Source organism: Diadema antillarum, unplaced genomic scaffold (assembly GCF_040938485.1).
Source record: "Diadema antillarum isolate AM-2024a unplaced genomic scaffold, OU_Dant_1.0 scf00000074, whole genome shotgun sequence".
NCBI lineage: Eukaryota > Metazoa > Echinodermata > Echinoidea > Diadematoida > Diadematidae > Diadema > Diadema antillarum.
Window position 1 is genome coordinate 174,336 of NW_027270963.1, and position 19,440 is coordinate 193,775.

Genomic DNA, 19,440 nt, shown 5'->3' on the forward strand with positions numbered 1-19,440 from the left:
TTTGCGATATTGTTTCCAGGATGAATTCATATTGACAGAGAGCCTGTGGCCTTGTTGAGAATCTCTGTAGGATATATATCAAATTGATCTGCTATTTTTCACGAGATTGGAAATCAAACCTCTCGGATCATTACTATTATAGCGCCTTATTTTTTTTCCTTCATGTTGATGGGCTTAAGTCAATCACAGGAGAATAAAAATGAGCACATTTTCTCTCATCTTTTGAATGATGTCAGAAAGTAGTGTAAAATAGCTTATAATATTTCTTATCCAGCCACATTCACTTTTAGCTTCCTGTGTGCCAGAAGGTCTGTCAGTCAGATTTGTTCCTTCATCTTCGTAATGGTTGGAAACGTTGTGAGGGTTTATATATTGTAGTGCTTTTGATATTCACATCAGGCTCCTGTCATTTCATTTCTTTGTAACGTACCCGTGCATCACGAGATGTTATTCTGAAAATCCATAAAATGAGCTTATTTTCTTGATGCAGCTTTTGTTATGACAATTTCATGCAAAAAAGCCATGGGGCGTGATTTTCTGGCGGCCGTCAAAGTATACGCGACAACTCAACGAGCCGATTGTTTCATCAACCTGTACTATTTACACGAGCGTTGACTTAATGCTTATTATCATAGCGTATCAATATCTTAAGAGCTACCCGTGGCGAAGCTAGAGACGTCGATTGAAATACATATTGTGCCTCTATGGATTGCCTAGTGGCACTTGAAGTTTTGACAATGCAATATCTTCCAGCATCGTGTATACTCATTACTGTCAACTTGAAAGGAGAAACAAACATCTCTCGCTCCACGCAAAACACACACGCACAAACAAACACACACACAAACACACACACACACACACACACACGGTCACACACATTTTTGTTTTTCAGGAATCCTTATTTAATTTCTATAATTTTACACAAGACATTTATCGTAAATGCATGGAAGCAATATACAATCAAGAATGATTAATCAAACGAAAAGCAATCAGTCGTTACGTGACCCGAAGATCATAACACTCATCTCAAATTCATACACACTTTCACGTATATACACACACACACACACACACACAGAAATAACCTCCAAACCCCTCCTCATGCAGTTCTAGAGTTCCTGTTCACATTCTCTTCCTAAACTTCAATCAACTATAATTAGTCATAAATTCCATTATATATCCATGCCTATACTGTAAAATGTACTAATAAGTGTAATCATAAACCATACGCGTTAGCAGTAAGAAACAAAGAAACGTACTAGAAATGTCGCTACGGCGACTGGTATGCCTCCGCCATAATGCATGCATGGTTCTCGTAATAGATCTATAGTACAATGTCTTAACAATGTGTGATGACAGTTTCACATAATTGGCAAAATATCAAAATGACAGGTTTGTCACAAATGTGCTGAATGTTCACTTTCCGTGAACTATAAGGTTTAACTGTCAGAATGACTAAATTGTCAGAATGTAGGTATTTGGGGATTTGAGGATTTTTACTTGACTTCTGACATGTCTGACCCTTTTATAAGTTTATGAATAGAGTAATTTACAAGGTATGGAGAAAAAGTGTAATTTCAGTATTAAATGGTAAAATATTAGTATTTAAACCTGGCTTTTGACCTTGACCTTTGACCTTAAAGTTCCAAAGAGAATCACTGTTAGGTAGCACATGCATAAGAGGGAAGTAGTGACATTTTGAGGAGTTCACCTTGACCTTTGACCCCGACCTTTGACCCATGACCCCCAAATTCCCTAGATAATCACTGCCGGCCAGTACATGCATTATATACTAAGTTCTACAAAGAAACCTTGAACAATTTGCAAGATATGGAGAAAAACGTACAATTTCAATATTTTGACTTGACCTTTGACCCTTGACCTTTGACCTCATGACCCAAAACTCTCTCTGGAGAATCTTTATTTGGTAGTACATTTATACACTAAGTTTCAAGAAAATACCTTCTGACATTGCATGTATATGAGGGAAATAGTGAAATTTTGAGCACTTGACCTTGACCTTTTGACCTTTGACCTTGAGCATGTGCACCTTAAAGTTGATAGGCACAACTTCGCCCACTCATACATATACATACCAAGTTTCATTAGGATACCTGAAACGGTTTTTTAGTTACGCTGTCCACAAAATTGATTACGGACGGAAGGACGGACGGACGGACAACCCGAAAACATAATGCTTCCGGCACCACTTCGTAGCGGAGTCATAAAAATATGTAAATGTGAACCATTATAAAACTAATCTGTAACATCTTAAACCCCCATACGCGCTCTGTCAATCAAATGAATATTGAAGCACTTCATTTACTAAACTATTCGAATATCATGTTTTTTAACAATTAAAGTATTTCCACTTAATTAAATGCAAACCTAACTTCCCTCTCATAATGGCCACGTTTTCCATTGTTTTTTCTACTATTCTTTTCTGACTTGTGTTAAAGGATGGTAAAGTAACTGTACGTCTTGACTTAAACTTAACTTGACTCTTGACTTTGACTTTAACTTTAACTATCTGACAATACAAAAATATATGTTCGTAAGTTTCTATTTCTTGGTTGCCAAAAGAGCACACACTGTTTGGTACAAAACCAAATTGCAAAAGTTCTTCTTTAGAATAAATCGCTCTTACAATGTAATAACCAGAACTGAAATTCTCTGCGTTCATCATACTGCGAAGAGTTGTAGATCTTGATTTAACAAATACTTCTTTGATTTATTTTCTTCCGTGAACTCAAAACTATTTTGACCAACTTTTGTCTTCAAATCATACATTTGTTTTGATTTGTGTTTTTTTTGCAAATTGTTAATAAGAAAATCATACAATTTCCGTGAATTTGCATCTCTTAATGGTATTCTTTGCCCTAAAATCTTCAATTCTAAATCAAACGTAACCACAGATCTCTATGCTGCAATTTAATGACCATCCTCTCATTATTCTTTCATTCTTAAAATCATCTGGTAATAATTGTTGATAATTGTTAACAAATGGATGCTGATCATACCCAGATTTAAAAAGATATATCATCTGGCTTGACATGATCGTTATCTAATATGTAATCGATATTATGAATTCCTTTTCCATGCAAATTTTGATTAAAGAACATCTTCCTTTTTAAATTCATATTATTTCTATCATAAAAAATAATCGGGCTTACAAAATACAAATTCACCGTCTATATTATATTCCTGCACCCCGAATCTCTTCCCACATTTGTACCATAAAATATCCATACAAATTTGCGGAATTTCAAATTTCATACAATTCCCACACACTCACACAATTCACACACACACACACACACACACACACACACACACACACACACTCACACACACACACACACACACACACACACACACACACACACTCACACACACACACACACATGCACACACTTACCCACAAAGAAAAAGATAGAAGGAATCATCATGACTATAAGTGCTACTGTAATCAAGAGAGTAAATATCAAAACTGACATCGCGTTCATATCGCCCCTTACTAGAAAATGTGATGCTGCGATTTTTCCCCTCAGCTTACTGTTGATGAAAATAGTGCTCCCAGGGGTAACAATGGCAATTTACCACTCAAGTGGGATAAAACAAAGGAAGACAAAGCAAATGAGAAAACATAATGCATCGTGTAAGAGCTGCTCAATTACTTTTATTCCCACATTTGCTGGGCGGTGCACAGTGCAGCAGACGGAATAAATGTCAGTTATTTTATCGCAAGAACTAAGTGGGTCCCATCGCTACTTCCCATTGGGATGTCTTTGCCCCGTTTCCTTTTATAACGCCTGTGTATGCTGGCAAAGGCTAAAAGCGATAAAAATGATTCAGTGCATTTTTTTTTCAAACAGGAGCGCGAGTAGCGAAGATACAAACGAAAAAGCAAAAGAGAAGGGGTGGATATGGGGATGGGGGGGGGGGGGGGAAGAAAAGACCAGACGCCATAAAAGCCCAGCCGGAGATGACTCCCTGCTCTGACCCATGGAAATAACTGACACTGACATAAAAAAAATGATGACTTTTTTTTTCGGTACCCATTTTGCTATTGTTGATGTTGTGTTTACCACATTCATTGCAAAACGGGAATATATTACAACATGTTTATGAAACTTGCGATATCGAACTGGTCCTTAGATTAAGAGCAGTTGTCGTGATTACTGTGCCACACTTGGTTCTCCCATCAAAACATCATGCATTCTTATTTCATGTACAAGGCAGTTGAGTTTGTACAAAGAGCTGGGTTAGTAGCTCTTTGGTTTGTATCTCATCAGTGCTCATTCATGTTCTTCGATCCGCCTCCTACTTTTCCCCTCCCCGTCACACCCTCCTCCTCCTTCTCCTTACATACCTTCCCACCCCCCTCCTACACTCCCCTCTCTCTAACTCTCTTCAATCTTGCACGATAGAATCCAGTCTGGAACGAGGAATTCATCCTCCAGGACATTTCCTTTTCCGCCGTGTGGCAGCTCACCCTGCGTTTCACCCTGGTCTACCGGGCCGGCCCGGGCCAGCGGCCAGCACTGGCTGCTTTCTGCAGTCTACCTCTACGTGATCTCGAGCTTCATCAGCCAGTCGAGAAGACTCTTTACTTCATCCAATCCAGTAACCAACAGGTATGTTTGATATTATGTTATTTTATTATGATCGAGACAAGACCAAGATGTTTATAGATAAAAGAAATACAGACAAACAGAAACAGGAAAAAAAAAAACGCGACGCAGCACTGAAAACCCCCATTGTCTCCTCTTCCCCTTCCCAAGCCACAAAGAAAAAGATTAAGAAAAACAAACAAACAAAAGTGGATGAGAACTCGTATGCCGATTGACTGCAATAATCAATTTCCTGACTTGAAGCCGTGGTGCAGTATTCTGTGCCCATTTTGTCATTGAAGATTCACTGAGCTTAATGATGATAATAATAATAAAACCCATACGGATTATAGCCTTAAGGAACTGCAATTAGTTAACGCCGGGCTGTTGAGTATCCAAACCTGCTAAAATGTTTTGCATATTAGAATAATGTCGAACACTCAACATTTTTTTAACACGTGAGTACGTTAACACTAAATAAATTATTGTATTCAACGCCCTAATACCCAAACCGTATATGCCAGGCTTCACAGCTTTGAAGAGGTCTGATTTCTCACGATAGATAGAGCCTTTTTGATTATGAAAAAATAAGCAGACAATTGAAAGAAACTAAAAAGTAAATTGAAAAAACAACAACTTGTCTTCCGAAAGTTCCTCTCCGAGATGCGTCGATCCGCGATAGATATCTCGCTGTAAGCTGTAATAGAACGAGAATCACCTATCAACTACACATACTTTTCGAAATGCAAAATCTGTCCATTTAGGGTCATCAGAAGATGCATTATGAAATAATCCGTGTGTGCAAATTAGACTAGGATCCCTGACAGTTGTTGTTGTTATTTTTCCTTCATAAACTACTGAAAGTGGTCTATAGGTAAACGAGGTAAGGTAGTCGCATTATACAGAGTATATAATAGTTATAATGGCACAATATAATTATGACTATAAAACTGAATGAAACAATAAGCATAAACTAAATAAGATGCCAATGCAGTGTATAATTTACCCATTTGACAATAATCAAGTGAACAGAATGGTTATTGTAGATCTATTAGTCAATGTATCCAGTATCAATGTCGCTATAGTTGTATAGTTCACAAAAGATAATACTTTTCTGCCTTTACTTTCCCCTTTGTTGTACACTCCTGACCGCTAGGATTAGCGGTAATTGAAGGCTAAACAATAAATAAAGAAGATGCTAAGGACTGCTTCACTACTCAAAAGAAGACGCATTTATGCTATTACATTGCCACAGACAATTCCGATTCGTATTTCCTGGCAAGGCTTGCTGACGAAAACTACTATTTCGATGACTTGAATAACTAATTATCATTCACACCTTTGTGTTCGATCCACGGCCGACAGTTTGCTTTACGTTAGCATAAGAAGCGATCAGTGTTTCTCTAAGTATGATGTAAAGAAAAACCCTTAGATTTCGAAATGGACTCCCTTCAAATCAGAGCTATTCACTTTGCACTTGGTTTCTTCTCTCTCTTGTTTCCAGTCGCCACTCGGTGACATTCATCTATCAGTGTGCTATCAGCCGGATTCCTACCGCATCGTTTTTCTTGTTTACGGGGCTCGAGATTTACCACGCAGCACCATCATTGGAACATTACGTAAGTGGGTTGCCATAGAGACAGCGCCATAAAAACGCTTGGCGGTACAATAATAAGTCATCTCATGGAGATAGATGCAGACGATGGATGGGGGCTTTACATTATATGCATCCTCGTGCATCTTCTACCCCACGCCTGCCTCGACTGCAATACTAACTAAGGAGGTGGGGGGGGGGGGGGGGTTGTCAATGAATTAAATAAAAAAAATCAAGGAGACACTAGTTGCTCTACTCTGATGATCTACCCAACACAGGGCGGATCTAGGAATTCTGTAAAGGGGGGGGGGGGGGGGGGGAGGGCGCAACTAAAATTTCTGGTGCCACTTTCGGGTTTCATTTCATTTTTTTTTCTTTTTAACGTAGAATAAAGGGGGGGGGTGGCGTGCGCCGGTTGCGCCCCTCTCTGGATCCGCCACTGTAACAACAGCAACAATAAAACAAACTTCCCAATATATTGATGGGATATCACTGTGTGCCACGCACTAAACGCACGCTACACAAATTACAGGTACTATAACAAGGGGCTGAAGGAGGGGGGGGGGGGGGGGACGTGCGAACCACTCTATCCGAAGAGTTTGAAATACTCCCGGGGAAGCGTACTTACAATCTCCTCGAAATTGCACGAGACGACCTCAGGTTATAACATTTCCGACAACAAAAGTCACCATCTTTTGATGGCCTGGTAAAATTATATTTTGTACAGTACAATTCATTATAATAATTTTATGTCTTCAGCATGAATCTTCATAGCACTAGTAGAGCCAATAGCTACGCAGAACTATACACAGCACAGTACTGTACATTATTTTGTTTCATAAATACACGTATACGCATATTAAACCTTATTTTATTACGGTATAGTTCCCTGTGTTTGTTTACATTAGAATGTTCACCTAGCTAGAGAAGAACATTTCCAAGCAATGTTTTGCCCAAAGGAGAACATTAAGAAGTCAGTGTGTGTTTGTGTGTGGGAAAGAAGGGGGGGGGGGGGGGTCACGGGCAGTGCTCGTGGTTGGGTTTTCCGATTCCTTTTTTTTTTGTGACTATTCCAAGCTGGGAGGGGTGGGGGGATGTAGCCCCCCGCCCCGGTTCCGCGGCCCTTGCAAATGGTCTGCTATCACTTGGTAATTCTTAATCAAATTCTGACTGTTTTTTCCTTAGCCCTTATGATATAGCGCTGGGTCCCAAAATATTTTGTTTGTTTGTTTCTTTTGATCAACGTGGTGATCAATAGTCTCTATTTAGTCGTTTCTAAGTTCATGCTCCAAAAAGAAAACAACATTATAGATACGTCCGTCCTTTCGAGTACACCGCTATTACCGTTATGCAAGACCAACAGGTCAGTGGATTTTCTTGGTAGCTGATGGCCCAGGTATGCTACATGAGGAGTGGATGAGCTTAGATTTTGGGATAAATCCATAAGGCCAACGTTCACTATCTGTTATCGAAAAATAAGTGCGTTTTCAGCTGTTGCTTCGCATATTACTAATTCTTAATCATTATTAATTATCATGATTATTCAATTCAATTTGATTTCAATTTATTTCACACTTCCCGTATATCAATATTACATTGAAAAATAACAGCACAAATTCTTTTACCTTGTCAACAATTACGAAAAAAAAAATAAAGAAAATACATAAATGATAATAACACAGTAATTATAACAACAACTGGTCAAAATCGAAATGGGGTTGAACAAAGAGAAGCAAGATGGGACCTACATAAAAGCAAGTTTGTTCGGCTGTAAGCCCCGGATAATCAGTTTTCGTGAAAGAGAAAAGGAGAACGGATAGAAGTTCAGACCAGGTGATTTATTGGTACCAAATAAGGGAAGCGGGTATGTCCATATGATTAAGAAATAAAGATAAAAAGAAAACTATACTAAAATGTATACCATAATTGTGACCAAGCTATCATTTGTTTCTGAAAGGGGACATGATTTACATATAGGGCCTACTTTTATTGTTATATTTATTATTTTTGTACGTTTATTATTATCACACACTTACTGATATTGCATTAAAACTATCACAAGGTTGTGTTCAGGATAACACAAAAAGTGATGATGATGATGATGATGATGACGACGACGGTGATGATGGTGATGGTGGTGATGATGATGATGATGGTTATGATGATGATGATGATGATGACGATGAGGATGGTTATCATTATTATTATTGCTTCTCTAGATTCCTGCACGCGAATCGAAATGTTGTATAACGACTGGCGACTGAGCAAACAGAAAACACACCTGGTGCGGGAGACACACGACCCGTCATGGAACGATCAGCTGGTCTTCACTTTGCCCGAGGGCAACAGCCGACTCCAGGGCGTCACCTTCGTCGTCTCGCTCGTCCACCGGGACGTTGTCAAGGGCGGTCACGTGGTAGGACGGGTGAGTAACGTGGAGGGCGGCACTGATGTACTAGTACAATGTACATTTTGTACAATTGGCGAATTATACCATACCTCAGGCAACGAGCTTGAGACTGCCTTCTCATTTCTCATGTTCCCACGGATGTTGCCACGATTCCAAAATATCGATCACTAGATGGCGCTCCATAATTGCCAATCTACATTCAGCTTGATCATCTCGAGTTAAATTAAATTTCTTCGTGAACCGTGTGAGGAGCTGTGATACGTCCATTCGAATTGTTTTTCTATGAACTTGAAACAATGAAAAACAAACAGACCCCTCCCAAAAAAAAAGATCAAAAATCTGACTATAAAGGCCATTTGCACTTTTCTGAAAGTTCACCTACTGAGCTTTATCATAATACAACGTACAATGTTCCACCATCTATATCCACTTATTACTGATATGATTATGATCTCCGTGTTCATCCATTTCCAGCTGGAATTAGGATGGTCGTCGACGTGCGAGGAACTAGAGCACTGGGTCGACATCATGAGGACCCCAAATAGACCCATCGCCTCGTGGTTGGCGCTCCAGAGTCCAGACTGAAAGGGCCGGCCCTTGCTTCCTCGCCCTGTGGTCGCAACCCTCCGATCACGAAGTCTCCACACAATATTGGTCGCGTGTACAACTCGATCGAAGGCATTCGAAGTGATCCAGAACTTTCTTTTTCAAAATTCATTTTGCCGGCCAGTGGGGATAAGAGTTTTGGTAACACACAGACATAAATTACTGTAAATTAGGGCAAACATAAAGCAAGATGGCAAAAAAGAAAATGCAAGAAACAGGAGTGCATCCATCGCAAATGTCGTCAGAAAAAAAAGAGAGAAAACGCCCATAGAGTCAGACAAAAGTTATTAAAGAAGGCGTTTCATAAGAGGAAATTTTTTAATACATTTCTCTTTTTTAACCTCATATTAATAATTTGTATTTTTAACAGCGGTCATTAATTTTTGGTTAAATTTCCTAGAACCAATGGTAGCATTTCTGAATAATCTAACTTAAGTATTTTCTAGGCACTTCAACCTATACCAAACTGTCCTCTTGAGAACTCGTCTGTTTGCGTATATTGTATGTTCGATGAAATCTCTGCGTCAATTTGACGATGGTCGGAAAAATATGATGTATTTTGGACGTGTGTCTATCCTGTCAACAAAGCACGTTATGAATACTTGATGAGGTCAAATTGGCGAAATTATCATGTGCGTCAAACGCTACACCTCTTTCCTCTGTTTTCGTAATCCCTCGGAATATTTTGTCTAGTTGTTTTCGAAGACGAATAATCCATTTACAAGAGAGTGTGTTGACGAAAAGTAATTCCTTTTTGATTTTTACTTTTATCTGCAATTAACACGGTTAACTTTTTTTTGATTAATAGACCTTCCCATTGCCATTTTACCATTATGATTCTATTAAAGAGTACGGAATTTCATCAATAAAAATTGATTACATTTAAAACTGTGTTCGTAACATTTTTCATTCAGTTGGGGCGAATTTGAATGACCGACATCAAAATTCAAAGACCAAAAATAGGTATTATTAATTTAAAGCAATGATCCTGCGATTTCAAGATTTTGTCAATCGAAAGTGTAAATATTTTGATTCACATAAAAACGCGTGAAAACGTCATTCAAATTTGCTATGGCTTCCCAGTTGCGAGCGCGTTCCGGAGGAAAACATGTTTGATATTTAGGTACTGGATTTCGTTTACACCAGCCAAGTGCAACCAGTGGTTTAATCGCTCCCAGACAAACCTGCCCGGATGCCTAAAAAGCCAAGAAATTGGCAGCTTAGAAGACTCTGATGGAAACAACAACGAAAAAACAAAACAAAACAAAACAGCCGCACGTGATCAGGGTAACGGTAATGTTGCACGAATTGATTGCTAGAAATACGAATCTGCATTCTTTGAAAACGAAATTTAGAACTTTCATGACTTTGTCGTGCCCTGATCTCGACTAGTGCGAAATTGAAAAGAGATATCGCGATGTCGAGATGCAGTGTACTGTATTTAAATGATTCTCATTTCCACAAAACTGAAAGTTCTTAATACCGAATTCGAACCATGCGAAAAAGCGACTGACGAGAATCGCTGATACCCGAATGTTTGTCAACGAAATGGAATGGAATTTTTGTCAAATTGCGCGAAAAAAACAATATGAGCTCATACAAATCTCTATCATTTTTAAGTCTTTTAGAATGTTAAGTCTGAATCAATATTATGCTCATCTTTAAAGTAGCCCAGCTACCAATGGCTACAGATGTTAAAATGCCTGAAGATAATGACTCAAGATCCATGCTTTATCAATCCAATCAAAATAAAAAATGGGCTATCTACTTGCAGTGACACTGTTAAAAAAAGTGTTGTGTATGCTCATGTACTGTCCAATTGGATAAAATATGGACAAACGTTGCATGTATCAGGGACCAATGGTGCAGCCATTCAATATTCGATCTGTACAATGTGAATTCTATTTCTTGAAATTGTGGTGCCGAATGTATAAATTGAAAGATGATGACTATAACAACACCATTTCTTTTGTTATGTCCGTTCATTTCTGTTTCCTGTGATTTCGTCAGTAAGAGGGTTGGTTGGAATAGAGATGATCGTCATCATGCTTGGAAGAAGTGCGTCGGACACAGTGACACAATGACAATTTATTATGTGGCATCAATTTAGAATGGTTTGAAATACAACTTTATTCTTCGTCTTACAATCGCTAGAATACATCGCAGCACTGTAATTTTTCGTTTTCTTCTTCTTCTGATGGGAGTCAACGAGATAGGAAATGTAAAGAAATGTAACTACATATTGTACGTGTATAACTACTTAACAAATTTCCAGATTATTTTCCGAGATACAAAAGCTTTGATGCAGCCGCTTCTCACGCAATGAAAGAAGAATCACAGTAATTGCCATGAGTACATTGCCCTTTGTGTACACTATGAGCAAGGTCACGACCCTTCACAACTAATCAAGGATTGACTTTTAACCCTTTGTGCACAAAGAACACATTGTCCAATTTATTTCTCAATTTCACCATACAAAATCAGTCTTGGACTAACACGCAGTGGAATTCGTGACTCAGAGAATAGTTCAGCCATTTTTTTTTTTGTGACCTGTAAACTTGAACTTACATTCCTTCTATTTCAGACAGCTGAGTACCTATTCATTTATATCTTTCTACCAGATTATGCTGAAATGAGACAATATGTAGAAATGTGTTTTCCGCAATGGAATTTATACAGGGGGTTCAAGCAAACAAAGGAAACAGAAAAATATAGAATATAGGATAAAAAGTACACATAAGTAATTAGAATAATGTAATAGACGAGGGGACAGTGAGTTTACACCCATGTCGTTTAAGTAGATTTAGATATCAGTCAATCAGGCACATGGCCCCAATAAATTGCACATATGCATGTACTACTTAGAAGATGAAAAAGTTTGTATGAAAAACAAAACAACAACCCAACAACTAATCTTGAACACGATCATTCATTATCATCACTACACCATAAGGTACACTCCGTAGAAGTACAGAGATGTGTTAAACATGTAGGATTCTGTAGGTGGTTGGATACTAAGATTGACCTCGGCTTTCTCAGAAGGCGTCTACAGCCCAGAAACATGGAATATAACACAGTCGCAGCAGCGTGTCCCCACCCATCGACCCATCCGAGCAAACTTGCCAATCTGCTTATCTTTTTTTTTTCAAGTAAACAGGACAGAAAGTCAAGTACTTGGCATGTTACTAAGAATGCTTCATGTACATGCGTACGGCAGTCAGTAGGGGTTGATAACAGCTTCAGTTTGCGATTCTATTGATTAAACCCTTTAATGAGGATTCCAGTCAATTGAAAGACTCTTGCTAATAAAATTCGTAAAATGGTCATTCAAATTGAACGATTTTTTGTTCCAGAACGAGCAATTTCGCTACCAGCGATTAAAGGTGTTCATGGGAAACAGTGTGCTCTGAAATTCGACAATTCTGCAATGAACCCGATAAGTCACGGCCGGTGAATGTGTTGCAAATATTTAAATTCGTCATATAATAAGTCGATTTTGTTCTTTATTCACTAAGTTCTATGTTTACGATGTATCAACGTGGACACAATATACATTTGGATGTTGCATGCATGCAAACACAAACGGACGTTCAATTCACTGTGAAATCTTTTGTGTGCTTTTTTTTATATCTTTGTCTTTGTTTTCCTTGATTTCATGTACAGTAATTCTTCCCTGTACATTCTTTTCTTATAAAGTCAGAGAACTATCATTGTGTAAAGAGTATGCAAATAAATTGGAACGTATAGAAATCCAATCAACAATAAACCTAAGGGGGAGTAATCAAAACACCATTTTCACAAGAGATCAAATTTCCACCAAGATTTGACATGAAAAGGAGAATATTTCTTTGCCTAATGAGCGTAATAACACAATGGCAAAGTATTGACATGAATAAGCGTTCCCCCCAAACGCCTCCCCATTTAGATGTTCTACTTGATACAAACCACACATTCCTAATTTGATTGCAGCTACATCGTATATCAAACATGCACCCTCATAAACGAATCTGATTGGTCGCAAAGACGGATATATCACGAATGCAGGAACTGTAATTACTTTTAACGTCACATTGGTTGCTCGAAACGTTTAGTTGACCGGGAAATCCTTTAGTGGCATTGAACTGCATTTGAACACAAAGACACTACACAGTGTATCTACAATTATAAGCGTGTTTTGGGGGTGTATAGCCATAGGCCCTACAGATAGGACTGAAGCGATCCCCTGCGACGGATGTCGCAGGTCCAGCAGTGGAAGCCGCCACCGAGTGAATTGGCGTACTTGAGGGAGACCTTGACGCACTCGATGCCCAGGGACTCAAACATTTTGATGATGGGGACCTCGTTGCGGTCGACGACCACGCGCTTGGGGTCCAGCATCAGAACATTCATCGATAGCCACTTGGACGACAACCAGAGAGGGTGAGCTGTGAATTGAATAAAGTATGCAGAGATACGAACATAAATGAAAATGGAAAATGCGAATTCACTTAGATTTTATTAAAACCCTGTTATAACAACCTTGACTAATATTCCCCCCGGTGAGAATATCCACTCTTAAGCATGTAATTAAATGGAGGTACTTGCAGAAGATCAATTAGGCAAATCGAATACAAAAATTTTTTACTTATGACATTTATTCATTCATAGAGGTTAAAGTCCTGTCAAGACTTAACGGGTCAGAATTATTTTTGTTACAATAGGTTTTCCCAACCAACTCTCGTGAAAAACTGTATCTGATTAAACAATGTTATCATTCTGAGGTGAGCAAATTTGACAATCGACGAAATCAGCACTCAAGTAGCTAATTAGTCCATTTAGTTTAATTCTATCAGCATGTGATATTGTGATGTTTTCTCATAATCGTGTGAAAAGCGCGTTCAAATTATGAATGAACGTAAAATGCATTAAAATTTGCACCAGCATCGACTAAATGTCAGGGAATATAAATTCATGAATAGACAAGCATTCATAGCACATGACCAGCGTTTTTCGTTACTCCTTTTGTTGTTTGTACCCTTCATCTTTTTGGATAGATTATGCAAATTTCATTTACCTTTAAGATATAATACTGCCGTAAATTACTCTGAAACTGCTAACTAATGCTACAACTTACAATGCCACTTTGCTACTTCCAGTAAATTACTTTCAATGCTGAATTCACATGTAAAATGACTGAAAGTTTCATCAGTATCATCATCCAGCATAATAGCGTACAACTCACAGTCTGGCATGACAGGTTTTGGCGGCTGAACTATCGTCCAACCAGCTTTCTTGAACATGTCGATCTGGTGGCAAGGTCTTTCGGGATTGCACAGCACCAGACCAGGCCCGATTATGTTGAAGGTGGCGTCGATGTGCATCGGGTTGGGGTCGTCGAAAGAGAGAACGTGGAGGCGGTAGCGGTTGCCCAGATGCCGTTTCATCCACTCGATACCAAACATATTTGTGACCTTTAGCGCGGGGTTAATATAGTGGGAGAACATGTGCTCCAGTTCAGTACAGGTCAGCAGCAGTATCGCAGTTTTTTTCTTAACGAAAAGTGGATACTGATGTAAACATGCTGGAGTCATGTAGTCAGATATCTCCTGTTGTTTTTTTTTCTCTCCTTCTTTTGATTTTGTCGCACAAAAGAAAAAAGTATGTTTAGCTCTTTGTCGGAAACCGGAAGGTGTATGTAAGTAGTTTTAGGTTTGTGTTTCGTCTTTTGTCTATATATGAAGCAGTTACAACTTCTTAACGATGAATTTTGATTTTGTCGCACAAAAGAAAAAAGTATGTTTAGCTCTTTGTCGGAAACCGGAAGGTGTATGTAAGTAGTTTTAGGTTTGTGTTTCGTCTTTTGTCTATATATAAAGCAGTTAAACTTCTTAGCGATGAATTTGCTTTGCAGCAATCGCTGCATTTCGAGCCATCCGAGAGTGCCAAAGCCAATGTAAGACCATAACAAACATGAGAAAATCGAGTCTAGAACGCAATCGTGGTAGACAGCATTAGTCGTGATATTTCTGTCTATGTGGCATCCGAAGGTAGGCATGATAGGTACCTCCACGATAGAGATTGTCATTTGGTATCTTTTCCATTTTGAATCAATTAGAAGAAACTATAAATTTTGAGGGTGGTGACAACAGCGTATCAGAAATGTTCGTTGCATTGCTTGTTAAAAGAAATACCAAAAGTTAAAATGTCGACTTATTCTTACCTGGCTTCTTTGGACGAATATGTCTCGTCCGGCTCTCATGAAGTCTGCGGCGTCAAAACAGGGCTCGTACTCGGTTGTAACGAATCGACCTTCGGCCGCAAGTTGATGGCGATCTACCGTGTTACCCATTGGGTACTCCTGTGAGGAAAAAAAAAATGTTTAGCATTTTGACGTATTGAAATAGGTAGTGTGGAAGCACTGCAGTAAGAATGGGGCCGGGTAGAGTGTGTCTGGAATAGACATAGGAGAGATTACATATTGGTTAAAATTGTGATGCAAGTGTTACATTTACAAAGTGATTTAGGCACACAATCAGAACGTCAAACTTCCACACTTTAACATTTCAAAGCAACAACCTGTATGCAGATATTTTCCATTGGTCTTCCTTAAAAGAATATAACTCTTGATTCTAACGCCTTCAGAACGGTCACTGCAATCCTATGTCATTTACAGAATTATGTGTAAATTCCAGTATCATTCGTGCTTTTCATAATCCGTTTGTATCAGCGTCAACGGAATGAATGAATATCATGCATTGTGTCAAGAGTACTTCATGACACTTGACCAATTCGTTTTTGAAATAGTCAAGTAGCAAGATGGTGATATTATGACCACAATATTTCTTGATTCTTGTAATGTCCCTATCGCGAATGGTATGCCTCCGCCAGAACATAATGCCTCCGGCGACACTTCGTGGCGAAGGCACGAAAAAATGCAGTTGTGCTCAATACAACGAACGACGAAAAGATATATATCACCAGCACACCACCGAAGTTAATCATTTTCACCTGGTCGTACAACTCGTCGCTCATCAGCGGCTTTGGCGGCGTTGTCCACTTGGCACCCTGTTTGAAGTACTCCCTCACCAGTGACCTGTAGGCCCGATACTCAAAGAAGCGTGATCGCCATGCCATGGGGCATTCGATGATCTCATCGCCGAGGACCAGGAGGATGTCACGGGGCATCGCAGCGTACATACCTGATGGGTATTATCATAGTATTAATTTAGTTCAGGTTTCTATGGGTTTCTCATAAAACACGAACGAAACGCAAGTCGTGCCGTTTTGGCAATTTAGGGTGGAGGTAATGACAGAACGAGTCGTGGAATGGGGGGTAGGAGAGGGAAGAGGTATCTAACTTTCTTGTTGCCCCTTTTCAGACAAACGTTGACATCTAGTATCTTACTTTCAAGTCAATCATTATAATAATATGTACCCTAACATCATTCAATATCATCATCAAGAGGTATTTCTTTTGGAACATTTCTGGAAACATGGTATATCAGCTTGACTCTTGCATCAATATTCACATGTATTTCTATAAAATACAACTGCAGATTTTATGACCTCAGAAAAAATCAATCTCCCTGCCGCTTTTGCGTAAATCAAAAAAATGAAATTCAATTGCCATCTGCATACCAAGAAATACTTTTGACCACTGACTTTTCTTCCAACTACCCTCCTGATTAAAATCTGTGCAGGCTTATGAATTGTACCAACTTTGACTGATTGAATAATGTTGGGTTGATTTGGCTCCAACTTTAAGCACTCCCAACGAAAAGGGTAACCCCTGAATGCTTGTAATCACATCACCCTGCTAGATTCGGAGTGAGGTTCTTGGAGTCGAGTTGTTTCCTTGACACTGCCCTGCCATTCTCTCCTCTCCCACCTTCATATCAACCCCAAGGGCCAGTCATGGGTTACTTTTTTAACATCCGATCATCTACTGTCGCATTCAGACATTTCAGTTTTTACGGAAACACAATTCGAGTGGGATGAAACTATTTCATACCCAAAACATCTGCGTCATCCTCGATGGAACAAACAGAAAACATAGAACAATAAATCATGTCGCAAACTGGGAGCAACACAAGGCCGAACCTGTAGAACGAAAGTCAGGAGTGGTGTATTCCTCTTGGTAGTTGCAAATGTCGGGACGACGAACTGTGATGCCCTCATGTGTCAGAATGCTGACGAACTCTTCGATTTCCTCCTCGGCTGCCTTCATGTGTTCCAGCGGGAAAGACTGTCCGCCATATCTGCCGAAAAATTCCCAATACTCGCTACTTGTGTTTGCCTGTAAAAAGGAGGGTTAAGCAAAATGCTGGTTAGGCAGTATGTGTTCGATTTGGCACGACAAGAGAGTGGAAGCGCAACAGAAAAGATAAGACAAATCTCATGAAGTGGCAAATCGAAAAAGTTACACCCTTTACGAGACCAGTGGGTTTACCGTTCCCCTGAGCATGACATTTCGCCTTTATGACACTCCACCTTATACGCACCACCCTCCTAAGGGACGCTGGGGCACCACCATCATTTGTGCAAATCATAATCCCCTCTCCCATTAATGATTCCTTCTAAGTTAGATCAAGGAGGTACTGAGTACCTCCTTGGTTAGATCGAAGTCCAGCCACCTCTTTTTCAGAGAAGATGAAAACGTCAAGCATTCTGCAAGATTATAAAGGTCCTGCCTAAGGACATCGCCATCATTAAATACAAAATGTGATCCCCCCCCCCACCCTTGGTGATACTAGATCGGTCTGGTCTAAGTCTAGCCATGTTTTAAAGAAGGTGAATGTGTCAAAACATTATGACAATTAGCTAATTTGGGGTATTTGGGGTTGCACTGCGAAGATCGTCACTATCTATAGGGCATATAAGCTATACCCCCCACCCCAACAACCATTGCTGGTTCAGGCCAAGTTTTGGTCAAAATCCAGATATCAATTTTGAAAAAGGAGATGAAAATGTGAACGAAATTTACTCACGACGGACGTCGGACGGTAAACGATTGTAATAGCTCATTTGAACCATTTGGCTCAGGTGAGCTTAAAAATATCGGTAGAAGATGAAAATGAAGGATAATGAGACTGGCGAGTGGAATAGCATTCACCTCACATACGGCATGATAATAGAATGCATCTTTGCACAATAACATAAGACGACAACCAAATAAACGTGTAAGCATTGAAACTTGCCGTGCAATTTATACGGTTGCATTTCTCGTCAATTTGTTCTACAAAAATAACTCCTTCTGCCCAGTTAGGTCTTTCAGGCCAACAACAGTTGATATTGCACCTTACAATATATGAATTAACAAAAATGAAGTTCGATTCCTTGAACCCTTCAATTGTAAAATTTAATAATCTATGCTCACTTTGACCTCGGCAGTAAATTGCGGCACCGTTGCCCCTTCAACTCGGCCAACGATCACCTCTTCCAGCGGGTCCCACTCGTTGTTGGACCATACTGGGCTCTTCGCCGCTGATTTTGCCGCTTTTTTCCCAAACGGCAACGTAGAATCGTTCATTTCCTGCTCAGCCGATTCCACTGCGGTTACGTTACGATCAGCAACCGGATGCGCTGAAGACGACATTACACTGTACGTGGTTTGAAAACTCCTAGAGAGTAAACCAGCACAGCGCATCTGTGGGGACAAAGTAAATCACCGAACAGACAATAACAACCCATGGGAAATTGTACGACAAAGGAGGTCCCGGGTGAATGTCATCACAAACGGATTGCAACAGCGGCCAAAGTTGACAGATACGACGTATAAATTAAAGTATGCTAGCTTATTTCCTACGTAGAGTGTTATTTGCTTTATACAACACAACCTTTTCATAATGGGGTTACGGATGGAACATTAAAAGCTTTGAGAAAAAAGATGATTTTTTTAAAAGTGCACTACAACAAGAAACACAAAATATTGTAAGGGGAAATGCTTGCTAAATGTTTTAGATAGAATGTCTAATCCTCTTTCACTTCTGCATTTCATGGCGTTCACAGTTCATATATAGCGAGACTCATACATATAGTATATATTAATGTATATAATTATACATATACATATACATATACAATGTACATATATACAATGTATATATATATATATATATAAAACATACAAATATATATATTCATATATATATATATATAGAGAGAGAATAAAACCACAGAAAGAAATAAAAAGACGTGAAAGCACATGTATTGGGTTGAATATAGAAGAGTTCTAC

The 19,440-nt window shown here is 39.2% G+C and overlaps 2 protein-coding genes across 2 annotated transcripts in view; one reads left to right on the top strand and one right to left on the bottom strand.

The window, feature by feature from the left end:
• Window positions 1–9,415, top strand: part of LOC139717332 (synaptotagmin 1-like) — an 84,565-nt gene extending 75,150 nt beyond the window's left edge. Inside the window, exons 9-12 of the mRNA XM_071628837.1 lie at window positions 4,434–4,640; window positions 6,121–6,235; window positions 8,430–8,635; window positions 9,095–9,415. Of these exons, the coding sequence (XP_071484938.1) occupies window positions 4,434–4,640; window positions 6,121–6,235; window positions 8,430–8,635; window positions 9,095–9,205 (639 nt within the window). The 3' untranslated portion in view covers window positions 9,206–9,415. The remainder of the gene's footprint in view (window positions 1–4,433; window positions 4,641–6,120; window positions 6,236–8,429; window positions 8,636–9,094) is intronic.
• Window positions 9,416–13,423: 4,008 nt separating this feature from the next.
• On the bottom strand, window positions 13,424–18,831 carry LOC139717266 (glycine amidinotransferase, mitochondrial-like). The gene is made up of 6 exons (XM_071628759.1): window positions 18,582–18,831; window positions 17,306–17,501; window positions 16,214–16,404; window positions 15,426–15,563; window positions 14,448–14,676; window positions 13,424–13,650 (listed from the first exon to the last, which is right to left on the bottom strand). Exons 1-6 carry the CDS (start codon window positions 18,798–18,800, stop codon window positions 13,424–13,426), a joined length of 1,200 nt encoding a protein of 399 aa, XP_071484860.1. The 5' UTR covers window positions 18,801–18,831.
• Window positions 18,832–19,440: the final 609 nt, after the last annotated feature.